The sequence below is a fragment of the Rhinatrema bivittatum genome, chromosome 2 (assembly GCF_901001135.1).
Source record: "Rhinatrema bivittatum chromosome 2, aRhiBiv1.1, whole genome shotgun sequence".
NCBI classification, from domain to species: Eukaryota; Metazoa; Chordata; class Amphibia; order Gymnophiona; family Rhinatrematidae; genus Rhinatrema; species Rhinatrema bivittatum.
The window spans coordinates 407,483,791-407,503,834 of record NC_042616.1 but is presented as its reverse complement, the minus strand read 5'-3'; the positions used below and the strand labels follow the sequence as shown (position 1 = coordinate 407,503,834).

The 20,044-nt window shown below is 45.8% G+C and overlaps 1 protein-coding gene across 1 annotated transcript in view; it reads left to right on the top strand.

Moving 5' to 3' along the window:
• Positions 1-20,044, top strand: part of CSF2RB (colony stimulating factor 2 receptor beta common subunit) — a 93,599-nt gene that overhangs the window by 41,068 nt on the left and 32,487 nt on the right. The window contains exons 4-6 of the mRNA XM_029590080.1: positions 9,573-9,742; positions 10,009-10,166; positions 10,942-11,116. Of these exons, the coding sequence (XP_029445940.1) occupies positions 9,573-9,742; positions 10,009-10,166; positions 10,942-11,116 (503 nt within the window). The remainder of the gene's footprint in view (positions 1-9,572; positions 9,743-10,008; positions 10,167-10,941; positions 11,117-20,044) is intronic.

The following is a 20,044-nucleotide window of genomic DNA, read 5'->3' as shown; positions in this document are numbered from 1 at the left end:
ACCTCCCCATCATGCCCCCTCCCCCGAATTCTGAAATTACATCTGCCCTCTGGGCCCCCTCCAAATTCCCCTCCCCCCTTTGACCCCACCCCTGGACCCTCTCGCTTCATCCAGCATCCTCCAAATCCCACACACCTCCGGGAGTGCAGTACAAGTGCAGCACTCTGGGCAGTGTTCAACCCTGGTAGCGTAAGATAATGTCGGGATATTATCTGACAGCGATGCTCGGTGCTGTCAAGATTGTACTTTACATGCCTAGAAAGGTTCATGCATAGAGAAATGAGGCAGCTAATGCCATCTGCGATTTGGATTTGGAAGACACGAAATGTTTCATAAAATGCCTTATTCACCACTATTCAGCCTTCCTTGCAACTGCTGCAATAGGTTTGAATATCAAATATCTATCTATCTATTTATTTATTTATTTACTTACTTGCTTATTTATTTGTTTATTTATTTATTTAAATATTTTATATACCGTCGTTGAGTTATTTACCATCACGACTGTTTACAGAAAGGCACATATAGTAACATTAATTATTTAAACCAGTTAAAACGCTATAGAAGTGCCAAAAATGGTTCGGTAACAAAGTGTATTCAAATGTACAATTATATGATGATACATGTGTCAAGGTTTAACTTACATGTAGGTCTCTCCAGTAATTCAAATTCTATATAAAGTTATCAGTGAGATGTTGGATAAAAAAATAATAACTAAGCACATAGCAAAACTAAGTGCTGAGTGCTGCGTTTTTGGTGCTTGCCTTCATTTGCTTTCTCCGTTCTATCTCTATTTCTATTCACTACCCTGCTTCAATCGCTATTCTCCTCTGGCTGCTTTCTAATATCAAAATGAACGAACTTATCCCATGAACTGTTCCAATTATATCAAAATATAAATAAATAGTTTTTTGGTTTTTTTTACCCAACCTGCAGCCTCAACAGAGTTTTCAACCTTAGCATGTTAGATGCATTTTCGCAGCCAACCTGAGGCGTGATGTGCGCGCCACGGCAGCTATTTCAGTTCTGGGGAAGTTAATGACAGTTTCTGAAAGGAAGTAGAAAGAAGAAATATAATTTTGGAATAGCTCAGAATGAACTTGCCATTGTCACTTGGTGTTTGGGTACTTGCCAGGTTCTTATGGCCTGGATTGGCCACTGTTGGAAACAGGATGCTGGGCTCGATGGACCCTTGGTCTGACCCAGCATGGCAATTTCTTATGTTCTTAAATAAAAGGGAGTATGACCGTGCAAAATGTTGCTCACTTAAAATTAGGATCCTTTGTTCTGTTCCAATGAAAAACCAACTGTAAATTGCTTTTGCTGGTCTGTGCAACCATTAGTCATCTTACAGGGCAGAAGAGCAAAAGGTTAAATCCTTCTACAGCTTTTCTGTCTGACTTTCACCTTCCTATTAAGCGTTCAGACACTTTGAATAACTTAAGAATAAACTTCCCTGCAAAAGCAGTACATCTGAGCAAAGAGGATGTAAAAGACAGAGGGAGCAGATTTAGTTTAAGGACAGTACAGAGATTGGGGGTTACATTTTCCCAGCGCCTGCTTTTACTGAAGAATTGACCCCATTTTTTTGCTTATATGTGCCCCTCCTCAATTGAGAGACAAGGATACAATATAAAGGACAAAGCTGTAAGAGTGTCAGGGTACACATGAAGAAGAGACAGAGAAAAATTCTAGAGACAGAGCATGTGTGCTAGGCAGCTGAGAAGGAAAACAACATATCAGCCTCATTCCTCCCTGTCACTGAACTCTGACTCTTCAAATCTTCTGGCACATCTGGTTCCTTTGAAAAAGGGGAACCAAGCCCTCTGGCCTGTTGATAAGATTGACTGAAGGACAGTTAGAAATCTCTTTATTGACAGCGGCTTTAGTGATGTCAGATAAGGCAAACTGTGCCTGGGTGTGTCTTGGGATTAAATTCCCAGTCTGGAGAGCAGGGGCCGGGGAAGGTGTCCCCAGACGATGATGCTAAGGGTGCATAAAAATGACCGAGCGGGGTTTGCAAGGAAGATGAAGTTGGAATAAAAGGAGGACGACTTTTGCTTGCTGCATGGGGATTGAATCTGAAAGATGAGGGCATGTGAGGAACCTGTCCCAGGCAGCTATTAAGTCAGCAGCTCTTCCAACCAGCCCCAAAGTAGGTCTACTAATTAATTACCAAGCTGTAGAAGATCTGCTCTCCTTCCTCAGCTGCAATTCCTTTCTCTCTCCCCACTAGGGGAAATTCCTTACAGGAGATTAAGAGGGAGAATGACTTGGGGGATTCGGTGGTATAGGGAAGGAAGCACTGGGGACACGGTGGGAAATGACCGTGGGTGCACACAGCAGCATGACTTTAAAAGTGCTGAAATATGAAGTGAGGAAAAAAGTCTGAGGATTAACGGACAATAGAAATCCTGAGAGGGTAAGGCAGGACGTGAAGTGAGCAGTGATTCTGTCGATGCAGGGAGAATGAATGAGAGTTGGCATCCCTGTGTCACGGGGCATCAACACGATTCTCATTCTGGTGGGGCCCCTTTAGGGCCTATTCATGTTTATGAGCTGAAATGATTGACCTAGAAGGTCACCTTCTGGTGATAATCACTTCTGGCTGCAAGCCAGTGAACTAAAGTCCCCAGAACAGGGCCTCAATTCAGCTAGAGCTGTCTGGAGCTGGCTCTGGTAACAGTTTTTCACTAATAATGTTAACGCTTGCGAGCAGGTTTAAGAGCCAGCTGTGCTGATCTTACCATATATGAGGACGCTGAGAATAGCAGGGCCGGTCTGCGAGTTTGGAAAATGCTCACTCACGCTGTAAACATTGTTTAGACAGGAAGACAACATTTGGTGGCAGGATTGTGCTGGGGGCTCCAGATTTCATTGGGAAAGGGGGATTACAGGAAACAGTTTCAGTGGATTTAAGCCCTGCCCTAGAGACTGATATTCCTTATAACAAGTTTTACAAAAAGAGGGTGATGATCCAATTGCATCATTTTTTTTTAAACTATTGATCTATTGATTTCCATAATGAAAATACAATATGCTCATGACAGAAATAAAACAAAGAGATATTATACAATAGAAAAACCATATCACTGCACACTAAAACAAAGAAAGCCAAATATAGAAAACATCTCTATATAGAACACCATTGGGGGAGCTAAGAAAAAAAGAGAAACAATTCGAGAGAAAAAGCCTTGAATACAATCTAGATCAAAAAAGATATATTTAACATAAGCCAATGACACTTGCAGGAACATTTCAATTAAAATCTACCTCCAAGTGCCACAATACGAGGTCTCTTCTGAAGGAAGCCTTTGTTATCTAGATTGAGATTTAGTTACATCTGGGAACATCCCCAAACAGCTCCCCAAAGGGGACCTCTCTTTTAACCAAAAGAAAAGTTTCAAAGTCCGATCTCGCTCAGACTCCATAACGGATACAACTAACAATGTAGCGCTAAGAAGATGTTCAGCCTGGGGACCAGTGGCATTAGGGCAACTAGCCCCCTTCAGATGCAATAAAATCAAGAGCCGAAGTATCGGAAAGCAGAGCACCAGCAAAAACACCCAGGGGAGCGGAGAATGGCCTGCAAATAAAAAAGCAGAGCCAGTGTCAGCGGAAATCAACGCAAGCCCTTCCTCTGCTGACGAGAGCTTCTGCTCTGCCGTCCTCCCTCCCCAGCCCAGAAGGAGGACATAGCAACCCTCCCTGGCCCACAAGAGCCCCCGCCTGCTCTCCTTCCTCCCATCCCTGTGCTGCCGTGGTGTGCCACCAACCGGCTCTCCCGTACTTTGCCGGCACAGGTCCGGTAAACCGGTAAGAGTCTAAGAGACGGTTACTTTATGCAACGGCGATGCCGGTGACAACCTTTCCCCTCGCTCAGCGCACACCACCGGCTCACTCCCAGGCGGTAGCTTGTTCCACTGTCAGGAGGGGAGGGGAGATAATTTCATACGATTTTGAACAAAGCCATAGTGTACAGAAACAGCAAGAAGGGCTTCTGATACTAACGCTGGAAACTTTACTCCACCTCTGACCGGGAGTTAAAATTTCCAGCGCTAGAAAAGTGAGAGTTAGGCCAGCGCACCTCTCTGCATTGGGTGGGAATAATAGCTAATAGAGATGTGAATCGTGTCCTCGATCGTCTTAACGATCGATTTCGGCTGGGAGGGGGAGGGAATCGTATTGTTGCCGTTTGGGTGTTTAGAATATCGTGAAAATCGTTAAAATCGTGAACCGGCACACTAAAACCCCCTAAAACCCACCCCCGACCCTTTAAATTAAATCCCCCACCCCCAAATGCCTTAAATTACCCTGGGATCCAGCGGCGGTCCATAGCTAAATCGGGGGAAGGGGGAGGGCAGGAAAACCGGCACACTAAATCCCCCTAAAACCCACCCTGACCCTTTAAATGAAATCCCCCCAAATGCCTTAAAGTACCCTGGGTCCAGCGGCGGTCCGACCCCAGGGTACTTTAAGGCATTTGGGGGGATTTCATTTAAAGGGTCGGGGGTGGGTTTTAGGGGGATTTAGTGTGCCGGTTTTCCTGCCCTCCCCCTTCCCCCGATTTAATTTAAAGGGTCGGGGGTAGGTTTTAGGGGGATTTAGTGTGCCGGTTTTCCTGCCCTCCCCCTTCCCCCGATTTAGCTATGGACCGCCGCTGGACCCCAGGGTAATTTAAGGCATTTGGGGGGGGGTTCGGGAGGGTGGGGGATTTAATTTAAAGGGTCGGGGGTGGGTTTTAGGGGGTTTTAGTGTGCCGGTTTTCCTGCCCTCCCCCTTCCCCCGATTTACGATTTTTTGACGATAAATCGGGGGAATTGGTATTGTATCGTGGCCCTAATGATTTTTGACGATTTAAAATATATCAGACGATATTTTAAATCGTCAAAAAGATTCAAAAATCGACAGCTCAAAAAAATGGGCGCACAGGTACAGATAAAATTGCACGTTCTGCTAAGCACACTTTATATTGCATCAGCCTGTCTGAAATTAGCAGGGGAGGGGGGTATAGGTGTACAAACGTTTTCTCTTCCTCCACCCCTAGTGAACTACTTTCCTCTTCATTTATATCCTCTATCAGATTATAAATAGTTTTTAATCTTTGGTGGCTGTGGTTTGATTTTCTTTGTCCTTATCTCTATTCCCCTTTTTGTATTCTGCCTCTCTGATGTCATCTTTCTTTTTCTGTTTCAGTACTATCTTTTCCTTCCTTCTTTATCTCTTTCCTTCAGCAACAAATATGCTTTCTCTTCCTTCTTTTTCTCTCCCCTTCTCCTCCTTTATTTCTTCTTTTCTCCTCTTCTTATTCATCCTACCTATTCTGCTCTCACAGTCTGTCCTCTTCTTTCTTCTGCTCTCTCTCCTCCATCCCTCATCCCATTCCTGCTACATTACCATGGATTCTTTCCCCAACCCAAGGTCCTGTCCTTCTCCCTCTCCTGCTATCCCTAGTCCTCACCTTACCTTTTTCTCTTCCTCTGACCCATTTTCCACCTTTTCTCTTTCCTCTCCGTTACTTCCATCTTCCCCTAATTCAGTTCTTTCTCCTCTTTGTTATGGCCTTCTCCCTTCCTCTTCTTGCTCTCCCCTCTCTCTTTCCCCCTTACTCTTTTTCTCCCCTTTTCCTCTCTTCCCCAACTCTTGCTCTCTCCTCTGGCTATTCCCTCTCATTCCTTCCACCTTCCTGTACCTCCTCTTGCTTACCCCTTTCTCTACCCATCCTTGCTAACCCCACTCCCTTCTCTCACATGCACAGACTCTTGTGCTTGTTACGCATGCTGTCCACGGCAGACCCACGGCACGGTCCCCTCACCTTTCTACAGTGCCTCCAGCTCCTGGTTCCTCCTTGCTGGTGGTGGTGGGCCATCAGCTCCATCCTTGGGCCTCCCCCGGTGCCTCCTGCCCTGCCGCAATCCCTGGCACTCCCGGTCCTGCTGCCACTTCTCGTCGGGCCTCTCCGCGTGGCCCGAGGAGAGATGCTGCTACTCGTGCCATGCCCCTCCCTAGGCGCATGCGCACGCCCCATTGATGTTTAAGTAGGGACCGCTTCAGGAACCTAGCCACGGCCCCGGATGATGACGTCAACCCAGCTACAGTATTTAAGCTCAGGCTCCGTTTCCTAGCATTGCCTTTGCAACAGGTCTCCTTACTGGTTGAGTACTCGTTGCCTCCTAGAGATTTGTTTCATCTCTGCGTTGCCATTCCTCATTGTTCCTGGTTCCTGTCTTCCTACCTTGCTTCATACCTCAGATTGACTACACGGACTTTGACTTTAAATCGCATGACTACGCCATTGCCTCTCTCCAAGCCCGGACCTCTGCTTCGCCTGACCATGCTATTGCCTATCTCCAGACCCAGACCTCTGATTTGCCTGACTACGCTATTGCCTATCTCCAGACCCACACCTCTGCTTCGCCTGACTACGCCATTGACTATCTTCGTTATCAGACCTCAGCCTTGCTTGCCATTGCCTTCGGATTGCCGCCAGCCCTGACTCAAGTCTGCTCTTTGACGCCTCTCCAGCTTCCTCCCTTTATGTGGTTTATTCAGGCTTTGGCCTGCTCTTGCTCAAGTGCCCCCTGTCTGCCTCCATTCCATTGGCGCCCGAGTTTCCAGGACATTGCCCAGTCCACAGTAAGACTGTACCATCTCTCACCTGCTGTCTCTGGGCTGAACCAACTCTTACTTCGACTACACACAGAGGCCCACCTAAGTCCTGCTGGCCCCAGCACCCAAAGGCTCAACTCGCGGGGAATAAGGGCTGGTATAAGTGAAGCTCCAGCAGCCTCTGTCTATCAGCCCACTCCGCCTGCCCACAGTGGGGACCCGTGGGTCCTTATCTATGGGTTGCGTCAACCCCACCTCGGCCCAAGGGTCCACCTCCAACGCAACAATGCTCTCCTCTCACTGCCCTCCCAGCACACACTCTCTCCTCTCACTGCTTCCTCACACTCATTCTTGTTCTCTTCTTTCACTGATCCCCCCAACACACACACAGTTTTTCTCTTCCCTCCTCCTTTGATTTCTCACTATCTCAAACATGCACATGTTCTCATGTCCTTCCCTCTCCCTCTCCTTTACCTGGATCCCCTGCAGGATTGGAGAGGAAGATAGAGCTTCCTTGTCTCTCGCTACTGATTGGCTCTGGCTATCACAATGAACCAGTCAGAGGTAGGAGGTGGAGAATTAGCGGCAGAACTTCCTACTGCCAGTCAGCAGTAGAGATGTGAATCATTTTTTGTGTTTGTGTCATTCTTCTTTTCGGCCACCACAGGAAATGTCGTTTTTTTGTGGTTCGGGACTTTTTTTTCGTGAAAAATCGTTTTTTCAGTTAGTGCGCGCTAAATCCCGGTTAGTGCGTGCTAACTCCCATTAATGCGTACTAACTCCCCGTTAGTGCACACTAACAAAAACCGTTAGATTTTGTTACTTTTTATTAGTTTTTGTTAGTGCGTGATCATTTTTCGGGCTCCCCGAAACATGCCGAATTGGAAAATTTCATTGAAATTTTCCAATTCTGCAAAAACGAATGCACATCTCTAGTCAGCAGGAGGAAATTGGTAGCTAAGCTGAGAAGGGGAGATGATTTCCAGGATTGGGAGACCCTGGGTGCTGTCCTGGAGACCCAAAGAATGGGGCTCTAAACTCTGAGTTTCTGGGTCAAATCCAGAGAGTTCCCATGTACATAGTCCATTGTATTTCCTGGGGGAGAAGTTCATTAATTGCCTTGTCCAGACTTATTTTTAGGGATGTGCATTCATTTTAAACAAAACAGACAATGGCAATTAAACTATTTCGACTTGTTTCTGGAGCACCATGAAATGAAAGAAAAAAATGATGAAATTTCATAAAAATTTGTACATTGTGTTAGTGCCCAACCAATCTCTCTACCACTTGTCACTCCATACAGTCACCCCAGTCACTTCCCCTCTCACAAATTACCATCCCCTCAAACACATAGACACTCACTAGGGGAATTAAAAGTATGCATATCCCAAAATGCCAGGGCCCCTTTCCTAAAATGTAAGAGATTGGTGAAGACAAAATGGGATAGATTTTCAGACGAGCGCGAACAGCCTACTTTTGTTTGCGCTCCAGGCGCAAACAAAAGTACGCTGGATTTTAGTAGATACGCGCGTAGTCGCGCGTATCGGCTAAAATCCTGGATCGGCGCGCGCAAGGCTATCGATTTCGTATAGCCTGCGCGCGCCGAGCCGCGCAGCCTACCCCCGTTCCCTCCTAGGCCGCTCCGAAATCGGAGCGGCCTAGAAGGGAACTTTCCTTTGCCCTCCCCTCACCTTCCCCTCCCTTCCCCTACCTAACCCACCCGCCCGGCCCTGTCTAAACCCCCATCCTACCTTTGTCGGGGGGATTTACGCCTCCCGGAGGGAGGCGTAAATCCCCGCGCGCCAGCGGGCCTCCTGCGAGCCGGGCCGCGACCTGGGGGCGGGTACGGAGGGCGCGGCCACGCCCCCGGGCCGTAGCCACGCCCCCATACCCGCCCCGAAACGCTGCCGACACGCCCCCGCAACGCCGCAAGCTCCGGCCCCGCCCCCCGACACGCCCACTCCGAAAACCCCGGGACTTACGCGAGTCCCGGGGTTCTGCGCGCGCCGGTGAGCCTATGTAAAATAGGCTCACCGGCGCGCAGGGCCCTGCTCGCGTAAATCCGCCCGGTTTTGGGCGGATTTACGCGAGCAGGGCTCTGAAAATCCGCCCCAATATGTATTTGCATTACATGCTTTTGCTGACTAGAACTTGATGCTATAATTATATCACTTGTTTGGTTATGCTTGTTACCAGGCACTGGCCATCTCCACACATATTCCATTTTGCAACCTTGGCAGCACAAACAAGTAACTAAGGAGACAGCTAATGGGAATGCAGAACTGCACCTAAAGCTAAAGAACTGTTCCCCAAATTGACACTTTTTAACATATTGGTAACATTTTCAGTTAGTGCATATTAAGTCTCGTTAGTGCGCATTAATTCTGAAATTAGGGAAACCTGAAATAAACATCCCCCAAACCATTTTAAAAATGAAATAAAAAAGATAATGACCCAAAACGAAAATGACATGAAAAAAATAAACAAAAAATACCCCTACTTAATTTTTTATTTTATAAGCTTAGAGAACCAAAAGAACTGAAGCAGTTTGCTAAGATGATGAAACTCTGTCCCTAAGGGATAGGGGATGGTTGAGGGGAATAGAGAACAAGACATATTTCAAAGCATGTTCTAAATTAAATTTATGGAGTATTTTCCTCTGGCAGCTGCATACTGGGACAGCTCGATGAAAAATATGGCTCCAATACAATGTTGTCTTGGAAAAACAATGGTCATTCTGCAGGAACACATGGAAAGCTAAACCAGAGCTTCTATGGTGTGGACACAACACAGAAGGGTGTGCACTGAGATCTGTTATGGTGTGCTCAGGGATCAAGATTCACTAAACCCAGCTTGTGAGCTGCATGTGCCAGAGGTGCAAGTGTTATAAATCCAAGAGTAGCCTACCAAGTGAACGGGAAGCTGCACCCTGACTCTTAAGTTTTCACTTCCTTTAAATGCAGGCAGAACGAAACATGCAACGTGATGGAATCAAGATTAAATGTCTCATCTCACATAGAATGGACTTGCTGGAGACGACAAGGAATCTTTGCCTTAAGCGTACCTGAGATCTACGTGTTTCATCCAGACCGAGATTTGTCTACCAGCATTCAAATCAGTTTATTACAAAACAGTGAGTACCTTGTCTTTTACACATTGTCTCACAGCAGTGATGGTTATTTCACATATTTGTCTCAGAATGGTGTGTATTATACCTACACCTGTCACACTCTGTCCCAGAATATTCAGTACTACCCCCATTTGTTGCTCCATATCCCAAGGCATTGGATGCTACATTCTGTTTGGTATGGGAGACCTGGAGACTAGCATGCAGAAAGAGATACATGTATTAAGGATAAGTTCAGAGAGTATTAACTATCTCACCCATTTCAATTCTAGTCCAACCCCTTCCACCTCTGAAGCCCAGAATTAGCAAGCTAGAGACCAGAGATTTCTTGCTGAGATGGGAAACACCATATGACATGAATGACAGATATCTGACAGCTGGAAAGATGCAGTATGAAGTGAACTACAAGAGAGTCTGGGAACTCTGGGAGGTGAGATTCTGAGACACAAGAGGGGCAAAAAAATATAGGATGTGAGAACAGAGACACAGGAGAAACTGAGAACTCTGGGAGGAGAGAACAGAGATATAGGAAGGATTGAGAACTATAGGAAGATACAACAGAAACTTTGGCAGGAGAAGACAGAGACATAGGAGGAAAGTAAGAATAAAGATATAGGAGTCAATATTTAAAGCAGTTCATCTAGCTAAGTTCAGATTTAGCTGGACAAACTGCAGGATTTAAAAATCCCACTGGTTTTGACTGCCCCTGATATAACCAGATATGTCAGGATCGGTCTGGTTGCCTTCTGGGGCGGAGTGACGTCATCTGGCTAATGTGGCTGGATAATGCTGACTTTTAGGATTATCCAGCTAATATTGCCAGCTAACTTTAGGACTGTTAAAGAGCAATCCTAACATTAGCTGGATAAACATCCAGATAACATTTAGATAGCTGGGTCTATCCAGCAGTATGCCTGTGCTGCTGAATATCCCAGCCAAGTTAGCTGGATACGTTTATCCGGCTAGCTCTGCTGATCCCCAGCAGCTGAAAATGGATCCCATTAAGCCTTATGTAAAACAGACTATCCATATTAAAATAGCTGTGTTAAATAGAGCCCAAAGTAAGAACTATGAGGTCAGAACAGAGAGGCTGGAGCAGATGGGAAATAATGAAGCTGTAAAAAGGTTAAAGCTCCTACGCGGTTCTTGAGTGAAATGAACCGTCTCCTGGTTTTGGAAATATTAACTACCTCTTCTGCTTGCAGATGTCCTCATCAGTATCGGTCTCCAATGTGTCACAGTATATCCTTAGTAACAGCGTCCTGATACCAGGAAGCACTTATGTGGCCCGTATCCGAGCAAAGCCTCTGGAAGAAGATAGTGAATTCTGGGGTCACTGGAGTGACTGGAGCACTGAGGTCTCTTGGGAGGTTCAAGAAGGTAATTTCATATGAGGGGAGCCAATAAATTATTCCCATGGAGTCTGATAGCTTAATCTGTCACAGAACTAGTTAGTGTATTGCTACATGCAGTAACACATACATGTCACATAAGCTGACCTTGAAGATATGAGCAAAAGAAGCTATAACAGTATGTGACCTGGGCACTTGTCCTCTAGTTTGCTAGCAGCCAGAGATGGTTCTTTTATCTTGTTACAAAAATACTTGCTACAGGATCCTTGGGATATCTCATTGTGCTGTACTGTGATCACCAGGTACAATATACATAAAAAAACAGCATGATGTGGAGAGAGGTTCAAACTTATCTTTTATTGTTGCAACAAAAAATCAAGAAAATCAGTCAGTCATAGATAAATGGGTGATGCTCAACATCGACAATTTTTCTCAACTGATTAACATGTGTTTGTAAGTTTTATCTCATTTCCTCAGCATCTGATCTTCCCATGTAATAATTCTAACACAGTTATTTATCATATCATCTATGATATATATGTAGCTAGTCACCAGTTTGGGCTGTGAACATCAACCAGGGGAGCTATGATGCTGGGGTTCAAGTCCAGTGGGGGGGGGAGTTATCTTTCTGAGTCGCTGGTGTGGTCAGTATTTCTGAAGTCCAATGGTTCACACTCTAGCTGGATGATGCTCACCAAGTGCAGGAGAACCCAAAATAACACCGAAGCAGAGGATGTTAATAAAACTGTCTGGTATCAGTCAGCCTATTTCCCCCATCCATTCAGCAAGGACTAAGAAGGAAAAATAAATCAAGAGTCCAATGGATGTTCAAAATAATCAGTTTATTTTAACTTAAATGTGAATATCCAGGCCAAAATAGAGAAAATTAGGATCAGCAGAAAAAATATTAAAGTGAAAAAAACCATAGCTTCCTTGTCCATTCTAGGGATCTTTGCTAGTCTCCTTTCTCCTGCACCACCATCCATGTTAAAGATATCCTCCCCTTGAAGGGTAGGTTAACTGCAGTGTAGTTTCAGCATGCACTGGTCAAATGTTGGGAAATGATCCCCAAGCTCTAAAATCTTACTAAGGTCAACTGGCCAAAAAACTCTTGAACTGTAATCCAACTCTCAAAACTTCCAGGTCTTTTGAGTTCTGTAGTCAAGAGTCCCAACTTCTTCTCACTCTTGCTATCTCTGTTCGCTCCGGCAAAAAGATCTTTGATGCAGTCTTTCAGGATCCCAGGGGAATGCCCTTCCCTCTAGACTGATCAATCTTCTCAAAAAACTCTTCAACCACCAACTGCAGATCAGGACCCCCAGGGATGAAACAATGACCGTACAGCAGGGCTTCCCAAATCTGTACTGGGGACCCCACAGCCAATCGGGTTTTCAGGATATCCACCATGAATATGCATGAAATACATTTGCATTCCATGGAGACTCAGTATATGCAAATATGTCTCATGCATATTCATGGTGGATATCCTGAAAACTCGTCTAGCTGTGGGGTCCCCAGGACAGGTTGGGGAAGCCCTGCCGTACAGTCAAGTCCTCAACACTTGATGAGCAGGGACCTCCCAAAATCTTCTCTCTTCCTCTCAGTATTGCCTATCCTCTAAATCACTGAGCATGCTCCAGGGGATTTTATACCCCACTGAAGATTTCCCCAGAAAGGACTAAAGCTATGTGAGGATACAAAATATGCAATAAAAAGCCTCCCTCCCATTATCTATAATGAAAAAATACACAAAGGGAAAAGTTAGTGACAGGTAAAGTCAGATCACATTTACTCACCTGTCCTAGGATTGCCAACTGTCTGGATTTTCTAAGGATAGTACTGATATTCAGGGGAATGTCCTGAATCCAAAAGCAAGGCTAAAATGTCTGGAAAATATCCAGATTTAGCCCTCCAATTTATCTGCAGTTCCCGCCAGCTGATCATCTGTCACCCAAGGCCTGCCATCTTACCTATGTGCACCGCCAGTACTGACACCTCTTGTGTCTCTCCTGCGGCATGCAATTCAAACATCATTGGACGTTTGAACTTGGCACTGCAGGAGAGATAGAAGAAGAGCCCATCCCATGGCAACTGAAGACAAAGTGTGGAGGAGCCACTGCAAACCCCATCTTGCAGTGGATGAAGACAAAGAGTGATAGGGCTGGTTGAAAAGACCCAAAAGAGAGGAGGAGGCTTTGAGAGAGCGTGTGTGTGAGTGTGTGAGAGAGAGAGACAGAGAGAGAGAGAGAGAGAGAGAGAAGGAGACTAATCGGAGAAAATTCTTTTTCACTCAACGCACAATAAAGCTCTGGAATTTGTTGCCAGAGGACGTGGTTAGTGCAGTTAGTGTAGCTGGGTTCAAAAAAGGTTTGGATAAGTTCTTGGAGGAGAAGTCCATTAACTGCTATTAATCAAGTTTACTTAGGGAATAGCCACTGCTATTAATTGCATCAGTAGCATGGGATCTTCTTAGTGTTTGGGTAATGGCCAGGTTATTGTGGCCTGGTTTGGCCTCTGTTGGAAACAGGACGCTGGGCTTGATGGACCCTTGGTCTGACCCAGCATGGCAATTTCTTATGTTCTTATGAGAATAAAGTTTGTGTGGCTCCCTCAGACCAGAACAACCTCAAGGTGACTGGAAAACAAAAGATCCCAGGTACGGAGAGCAAGACATTTTTAAATCCTTATTAATTTTCATTATTGAATATTTCATGTGTCTGCTGTTTTGAAATATTTTATTAGTGTTCTGGAAAATGTTTTTTAATTTTTGAATGGTCTATTCATCAGTTGTTTTGAAATATTTATTCTTTTTATTAGTATAGCTTTACTATTATGATGTTTTATATATTTTTATTTTATCATTGATGTTTTATGAGGAATGGAAATATTGCACTGCATACAGTGTCTGGCTTGTTGCGGTTTCCAATTCAGTTTTTGTCTGTGCATTTCTATTTGTACTTTATTGTCTCTTTACTCTATATTTATGTTCAACAATTAACTGACATCTATGGGTACATTTTGTTTAATATACCTATGTGGTATTAAATATCATCTGAATAAGATCTTGTATCCATTATCTAAAATTGTTGATGCAATGCTGCTAAATGACTTTATCTTTAAAGTTTTTCTGGGCTTCTAAAACTGGGCAGGGTATCTTTATTGTTTATATGGCCCTTAGAAACGGGAGTTAGTGCGTGCTAACTCCCCATTAGTGCACACTAAGATTTTAACATTATTGTGCGCTAACCTGAAAACTGAATTTTCCCGAAATTTCGGAAATATTTGGTTCAGTTTTCAGGTTCCCTGAACCAGGACAAATTAGGCAATTTTGTTGAAATTGCATAATTCATCCTAAACGATTGCACATCCCTAGTAAACAGTTCTTCAGGGCCGAGAACTGAGGGCAGGGTTTCCTACAGGGCCAGTGCCTAGCCGAGAACACTCCAGTCTCTAACTGTGCTCCAAAAAAAAATACTTTAATTCAGAGTCTTCAGCATTAAACATAGTGACAGTCAAGTAGATGCAGGGAAAAGTAAACTTAAATGAAATCACAGTTCAAAGAAAGCTTTAGTCTTTTCTTCAAAAACTCTCCTTATGAAGATGGTTTCTTGGTGTAGCAACACAAGGTCTCCAGTAACTTTGTTACTTCTCCCTCATTTGTCCCTTGTTGCAAAACCAGGCTCGTATTTTCTTCCACTCCTCCAGCAGATGGATGGTTACTCACTGGAACCTCTGTTCAGCTTCAGGGAAAACTCTTCAGAAGTGTCTTCAAGATTCCCCAAGCCCAAGGCTGGTAATCTCTGGCTCAGTGTAGGTTCCTAATCCAGCAGAGTCCTTACTAGGGATGTGAATCATTTTTTTGACTATTTAAAATATCGTCCGATATTTTTTAAATCGTCAAAAATCGTTAAAGAGTGCGATACAATAGAAATTCCCCCGATTTATCGTGAAAAATCGTTAATCAGGTTTGTGTCCACTAACGGGAGTTATTTGGGGGAGGGCGGGAAAACCGGCACACCAAAATAACCCCTAAACCCACCCCGACCCTTTAAAACTAAACCCTTACCTTCCCCCACCCTCCCGAACCCCCCCAAAACATTTTAAAATCACCTGGTGGTCCAGTGGAAGCCCCGGGACCGATCGCCCGCTCTCGGGCCGTTGGCTGCCACTAATAAAAATGGTGCTGATGGCCCTATAAAAAAAACCCACCCCGACCCGGCGCAGCCGATAAACAAAAAACCAATCGGGCCGGACGATAAAAATTATAAGATTTGAATCGGAACCGGAACCGAACTGATTCCGGTTCCGATTCACATCTCTAGTCCTTACCCTAGTAAATCCATGTGTAACCTGCAGCTTCTGAGCAGTCTCTTGCCCTTTTTTCCCTTAGGCATCTAGGGATTTAAGTGGAAAATCCCCAGCCTCACTCCTGGCTGCTCCCTTCTGGGATCCCTCCAGAGGATCTCAGCTCCAACCAATTTCTTTCAGTGAAATATCAACAGCCCCTGACTCAGGAGAGCCAGAGCTTTTTATTATCTCCCCTCATTACCAGGCCCTTGAGGAGATGTACCCCCTTGTCTGTTAGAGACACAGAAGATGACCCAGGGCCCTGGAAGACTCTCCCTCTCCTTCCATTGAGCCCCTGCCTCCATGTGCATCCTGTGCACTTCCAGCGTCCCTAGTGCCTCCTTTTGGACCAGAGCGGCGGCTGTCAGCGGGTTTGACAGCCGACGCTCAATTTTGCCGGCGTCGGTTCTCAAGCCCGCTGACAGCCACGGGCTCGGAAACCGGAGGTCAGCAAAATTGAGCATCTGGTTTTCGACCCGACAGCCGCGAGCTGAATTCAAATTTTTTTTTTACTTTTGGAAACTTTCGGGACTTCCGACTTAATATCGCCATGATATTAAGTTGGAGGGTGCACAGAAAAGCAGTTTTTACTGCTTTTCTGTGCACTTTCCTGGTGCCTGGAGAAATTAGCGCCTACCTTTGGGTAGGCGCTAATTTCTGAAAGCAAATTGTGCGGCTTGGCTGCACATTTTGTTTTCTGAATTGCGCGGGAATACCTAATAGGGCCCTCAACATGCATTTGCATGTTGCGGGCGCTATTATGTTCGGGGGATTGGACGCGCGTTTTCGGCCCCTTACTGAATAAGGGGTAACGCTAGTGCGTCGAAAAAGCGCATCCAATGGCGGGTTAACAGTACGCTCCATTGGAGCGCACTGTACTGTATCGGCCCGTTAGAGATTAAATGATTTTTAGCACACAGGCCTCCTTGCAAAAGGAAGTCTTTCTGACACCTGCACTCCTGCTAACTTATTCAGCTTCTATATACTTCTCTGTGGCATAGGGGCCAGATGTGCACCAAAATTTAAAATTCTGTAAAATTCTGCAGAATTTATATTGTTCAAAATAACACAATATACATCACAGTCTTTGAGTAACTAATGTAAAATGTAATACATCAAAGTTATTACTCAGAGATGCAGAGTTTAAAATATTTTGAGCAGAATTCCCCTAGAACTACACTGCAAGAGTGACCCTTCCACTCTCTCATCCTTTTCCTGTGGCCAGACCCCTTTCACTCTACTCTCTCAGGCCTCAGTTCCTCTGCTCTCTACTATTTCTCCCTCCCCCTTCCAGGCTCAACCCCTTCCACCCTATCTCCATCATTCACCCTTCACTCAAGTTTGACCCCCCTCTCTCATACAGCCCCCCTCCTTTTGGACCGGAGCGGCGGCTGTCAATCACACACACACACACACACACACACACACAGGCTCTCTCTCTTGTACCCACACACATCCTCACACAGGCTCCCTCACTCACGCACCCACACACACCCCTCTGTCCCTCTCACATATGCACCTCCATCACACAGGCCCCTCTCCCTCATATACACAGACCCTAATACAGGCTCCCACTCTCTCTCTCTCTCTCACTCACACACACACACTTCTTCACACAAGCTCTTATTCTCTCACACAAATACACACACCCTCACTCCCAGACATATACAACTTCTCTCTCACTCTCTTTTACTCAGGCACACCAGCTCCCAATCTCTTGCTCACATACACACTACGTCACACAGGGTTTCTCTCTCTCTCTCTCAAACACCTACACACACACACACACACACACATCCTTCCTCTCTCTCTAATAATAGGCTCACAGGCAATCTTACAACTGCAGGTGGGAGGGACTTGGCCTGCAGCTATTCTGGACCTCTCTTTTGTGTCTTTGGCCGTGAGCAGAATGGGCGCCGCTCGCACCCAAGATACTCAGCCGCGAGCAGGATGGGCTAAACTCGTAGCCTACCGGCCTCTTCAATCTTCGCCTCGAGCAGAATGGGCTTTGCTTGGGGCCCCTGGGCCTCTCTTTCTCTAGTCATGAGCAGGAGGGGCTTCGCTTAAGGCTACCAAGCATCTCCAATCTCTGCCGCGAGCGAGATGGGCTCCACTCACGGCCTGCCACACCACTAGTCCAAATTCTGTGCAGAACATTTAAATTCTGTGCAGGAGGGGAATTCTGAGTAAATTCTGTGCTGCGCAGTAGCGCAGAATTCCCCAAGGAATAAAACTTTGTTAAGCTGCTTTCACTTCGCCTGCCAGCAACTCACACACACCACCTTGTGACTCAGCTCAAGAACAAGCTCTGATATCTCAGGCCCTACCAAATAAAAGCTGTGAGCAGAGGGACCAGAGCAGGCCAATCGAATAATCTCTGGTTATAAAAATATAATTGGGCAGAATAAAAATGCTTTTAAATAAATAAATATTAGATTTGTGGAGTTTCATAAAACATGAGCATTTCTAAAGAAGTCTTTCAAAAATTATTTACAAAAAGATCACAGCAAACTTTTACAGGCCAAATTAACCAAGCACATGCAACACCCACATGTATTTATTTACATTTGTGAATTGCCTGTCTTGAGGCTGTAGGCCAGGAGTGAGCAAATGGAGGGTCAGGCCCCCCCAGGTGGGGCTTGAAGAACTCTGAAGGGGGGCCCACTCGCTGACCAATCAGGGAAGAAACAAATGGCTACACTGCAGGGTCTTGGTGCTGTGCAAGCATTGCCAGCTCAGGAGGGGAGGAAACTCCCAGAACTTAGTGCATCCCTTTTGGTGGGTCGGAAAGAATAGCCTGCTTGTGATAGGCCAGGGGTGGGGGGTGAGAAAAAGACGCTTACGCTGCAGCAGACCTGGACCAGGGAGCAGCCACTGCAGTGCTCGGCAACCCAGGAAGAGCGGCCACCCTCAGGCCCCAGCCCCAGAGGAGCTCCTGCTGCTGCCGGGTCCCTACCCGGGGAAAGAGATCACAGCTGTCGCCCACCAGGAGAAAAGAAGTGGTGAGGTGGGGAAGGAGAATGAGCAAAAAAATGTTGGTTTGCACCTAAGCTTTTGAAAACGTTTCCAAACCTTAACATTTTGGTGTGTGGCCTGTGTATCTGGGTGTGGTCTATGTCTCTGTGTGTTATGTGTAGTCTGTCTGTATCTCTGTGTCTGGCTGTGCTTGTCTGGGTATAATGTGTCTATGCCTCTTTCTGTGTCTATATGTCTGTCTCATATCTGGAGTAGTGTGTCTAGGAGTAGTTTGTCTGTGTCTCTGTGAATGTGTCTGTCTGGGAGTTGGGTTTCTGTCTCTCTGAAGAGTCTCTCTCTATCTCTCTCTGTTTGAGAATTGGGTAACTGTGTCTGTGGGTGGGATCTCTGTATCTGACTGTTTATCTGGGTGTCTGTTTTGCTGTCTCTCAGTCTAGGTGTGGGGGTGTCTGTGTCTGACTGGGTATGAGGTATCTGTTTCTGTATTTGTCTGGGTATGGGGTGTCTGCCTTTCTGTGCTCAGACAGACAAACACAGGCAGACACACCACACCCAGACACAGAGACACAGACATATTACATCACCGCTTCTTTTTCCCCATTGAGCAACAGCTGTGAGGTGTTTAAGATCACAGAACCCACTACTTAAAGCATAAAAATCCAGCAGTTCACCAAAAAGTACCCACTGTTACAACTGTATAACCCATAGGCCAGTAGCATATTCTTCAGAATAAAACAAAATAAAAATTAAAACAATATAAACAACAATTACACGTGTAACCTTTTTCTCCTGAGAGCCTGTCCTCAGGGGGCACACAAAATAATTTATTCTCTCCTGGGGCTTTCTTTCCTTGCCACAGTCCCCAGGGGTGAGGTCTTTCTGATGGGGGTAGCTATCGCTGTGGCACAGGCGGTGGGGATGACTTTCTTTGATGATGTGCAGTCAGGACAAATGAACACAGGGATGGGTGTTCAAATAAGTTTTTTAATGATTCTCAGCAACTGGTAATCAATTTCCAGGTGTCACAACTGTCTGTACAATTCATCCTTTTACTCTCCCTGTGTAAGTGCTGATTTCCTGGCTCTGGGGTGAGTCCTGACTCCCTTGAACTGGGGAGCGTGGGGGTTTTCTCTGCTCCTGGCCGGCCCCAATGGTCATGGGCTTCCTGGGGAGGGGGGGGGGGGGGGGGTCCCACAGTCCTACCTGGGTCCCATGGAGTTCACAGGAAACCCCAACCGCACTCGTCTCCGTACTGAAGATTCTTGGAGGGGTCTTCCAAAGTATTCCTTAGATTGGTATTTGGGGATTTCTCCTTCTTCAAAACCCAGCCTGTAGCCCAGACCATAGTATTTCAGACACAGTCTGAGTCCAGAAGCTGCTTTGTTTTTTGTTTTTTTTTCTGTGTAGCTTCTAACCTGGCAGGATGTGCAAGGCTTGATTCCCTAAAATGGATCTGGGAAAAGCTGAGGGTCTTCCCTGTAGGGAGGGACCCTTCACTCTAGGGCTCTGCCCCCTTAGAACTCTCCCTTTGACTCCTCCTGCAGAATCTCCACTTGACCCTCTTAAAGCCAGGACCACTTATTCAGCTCCCTCATAGGGGAGGAGTTGCTAAGTCCTAGCACTCATCTGTGGG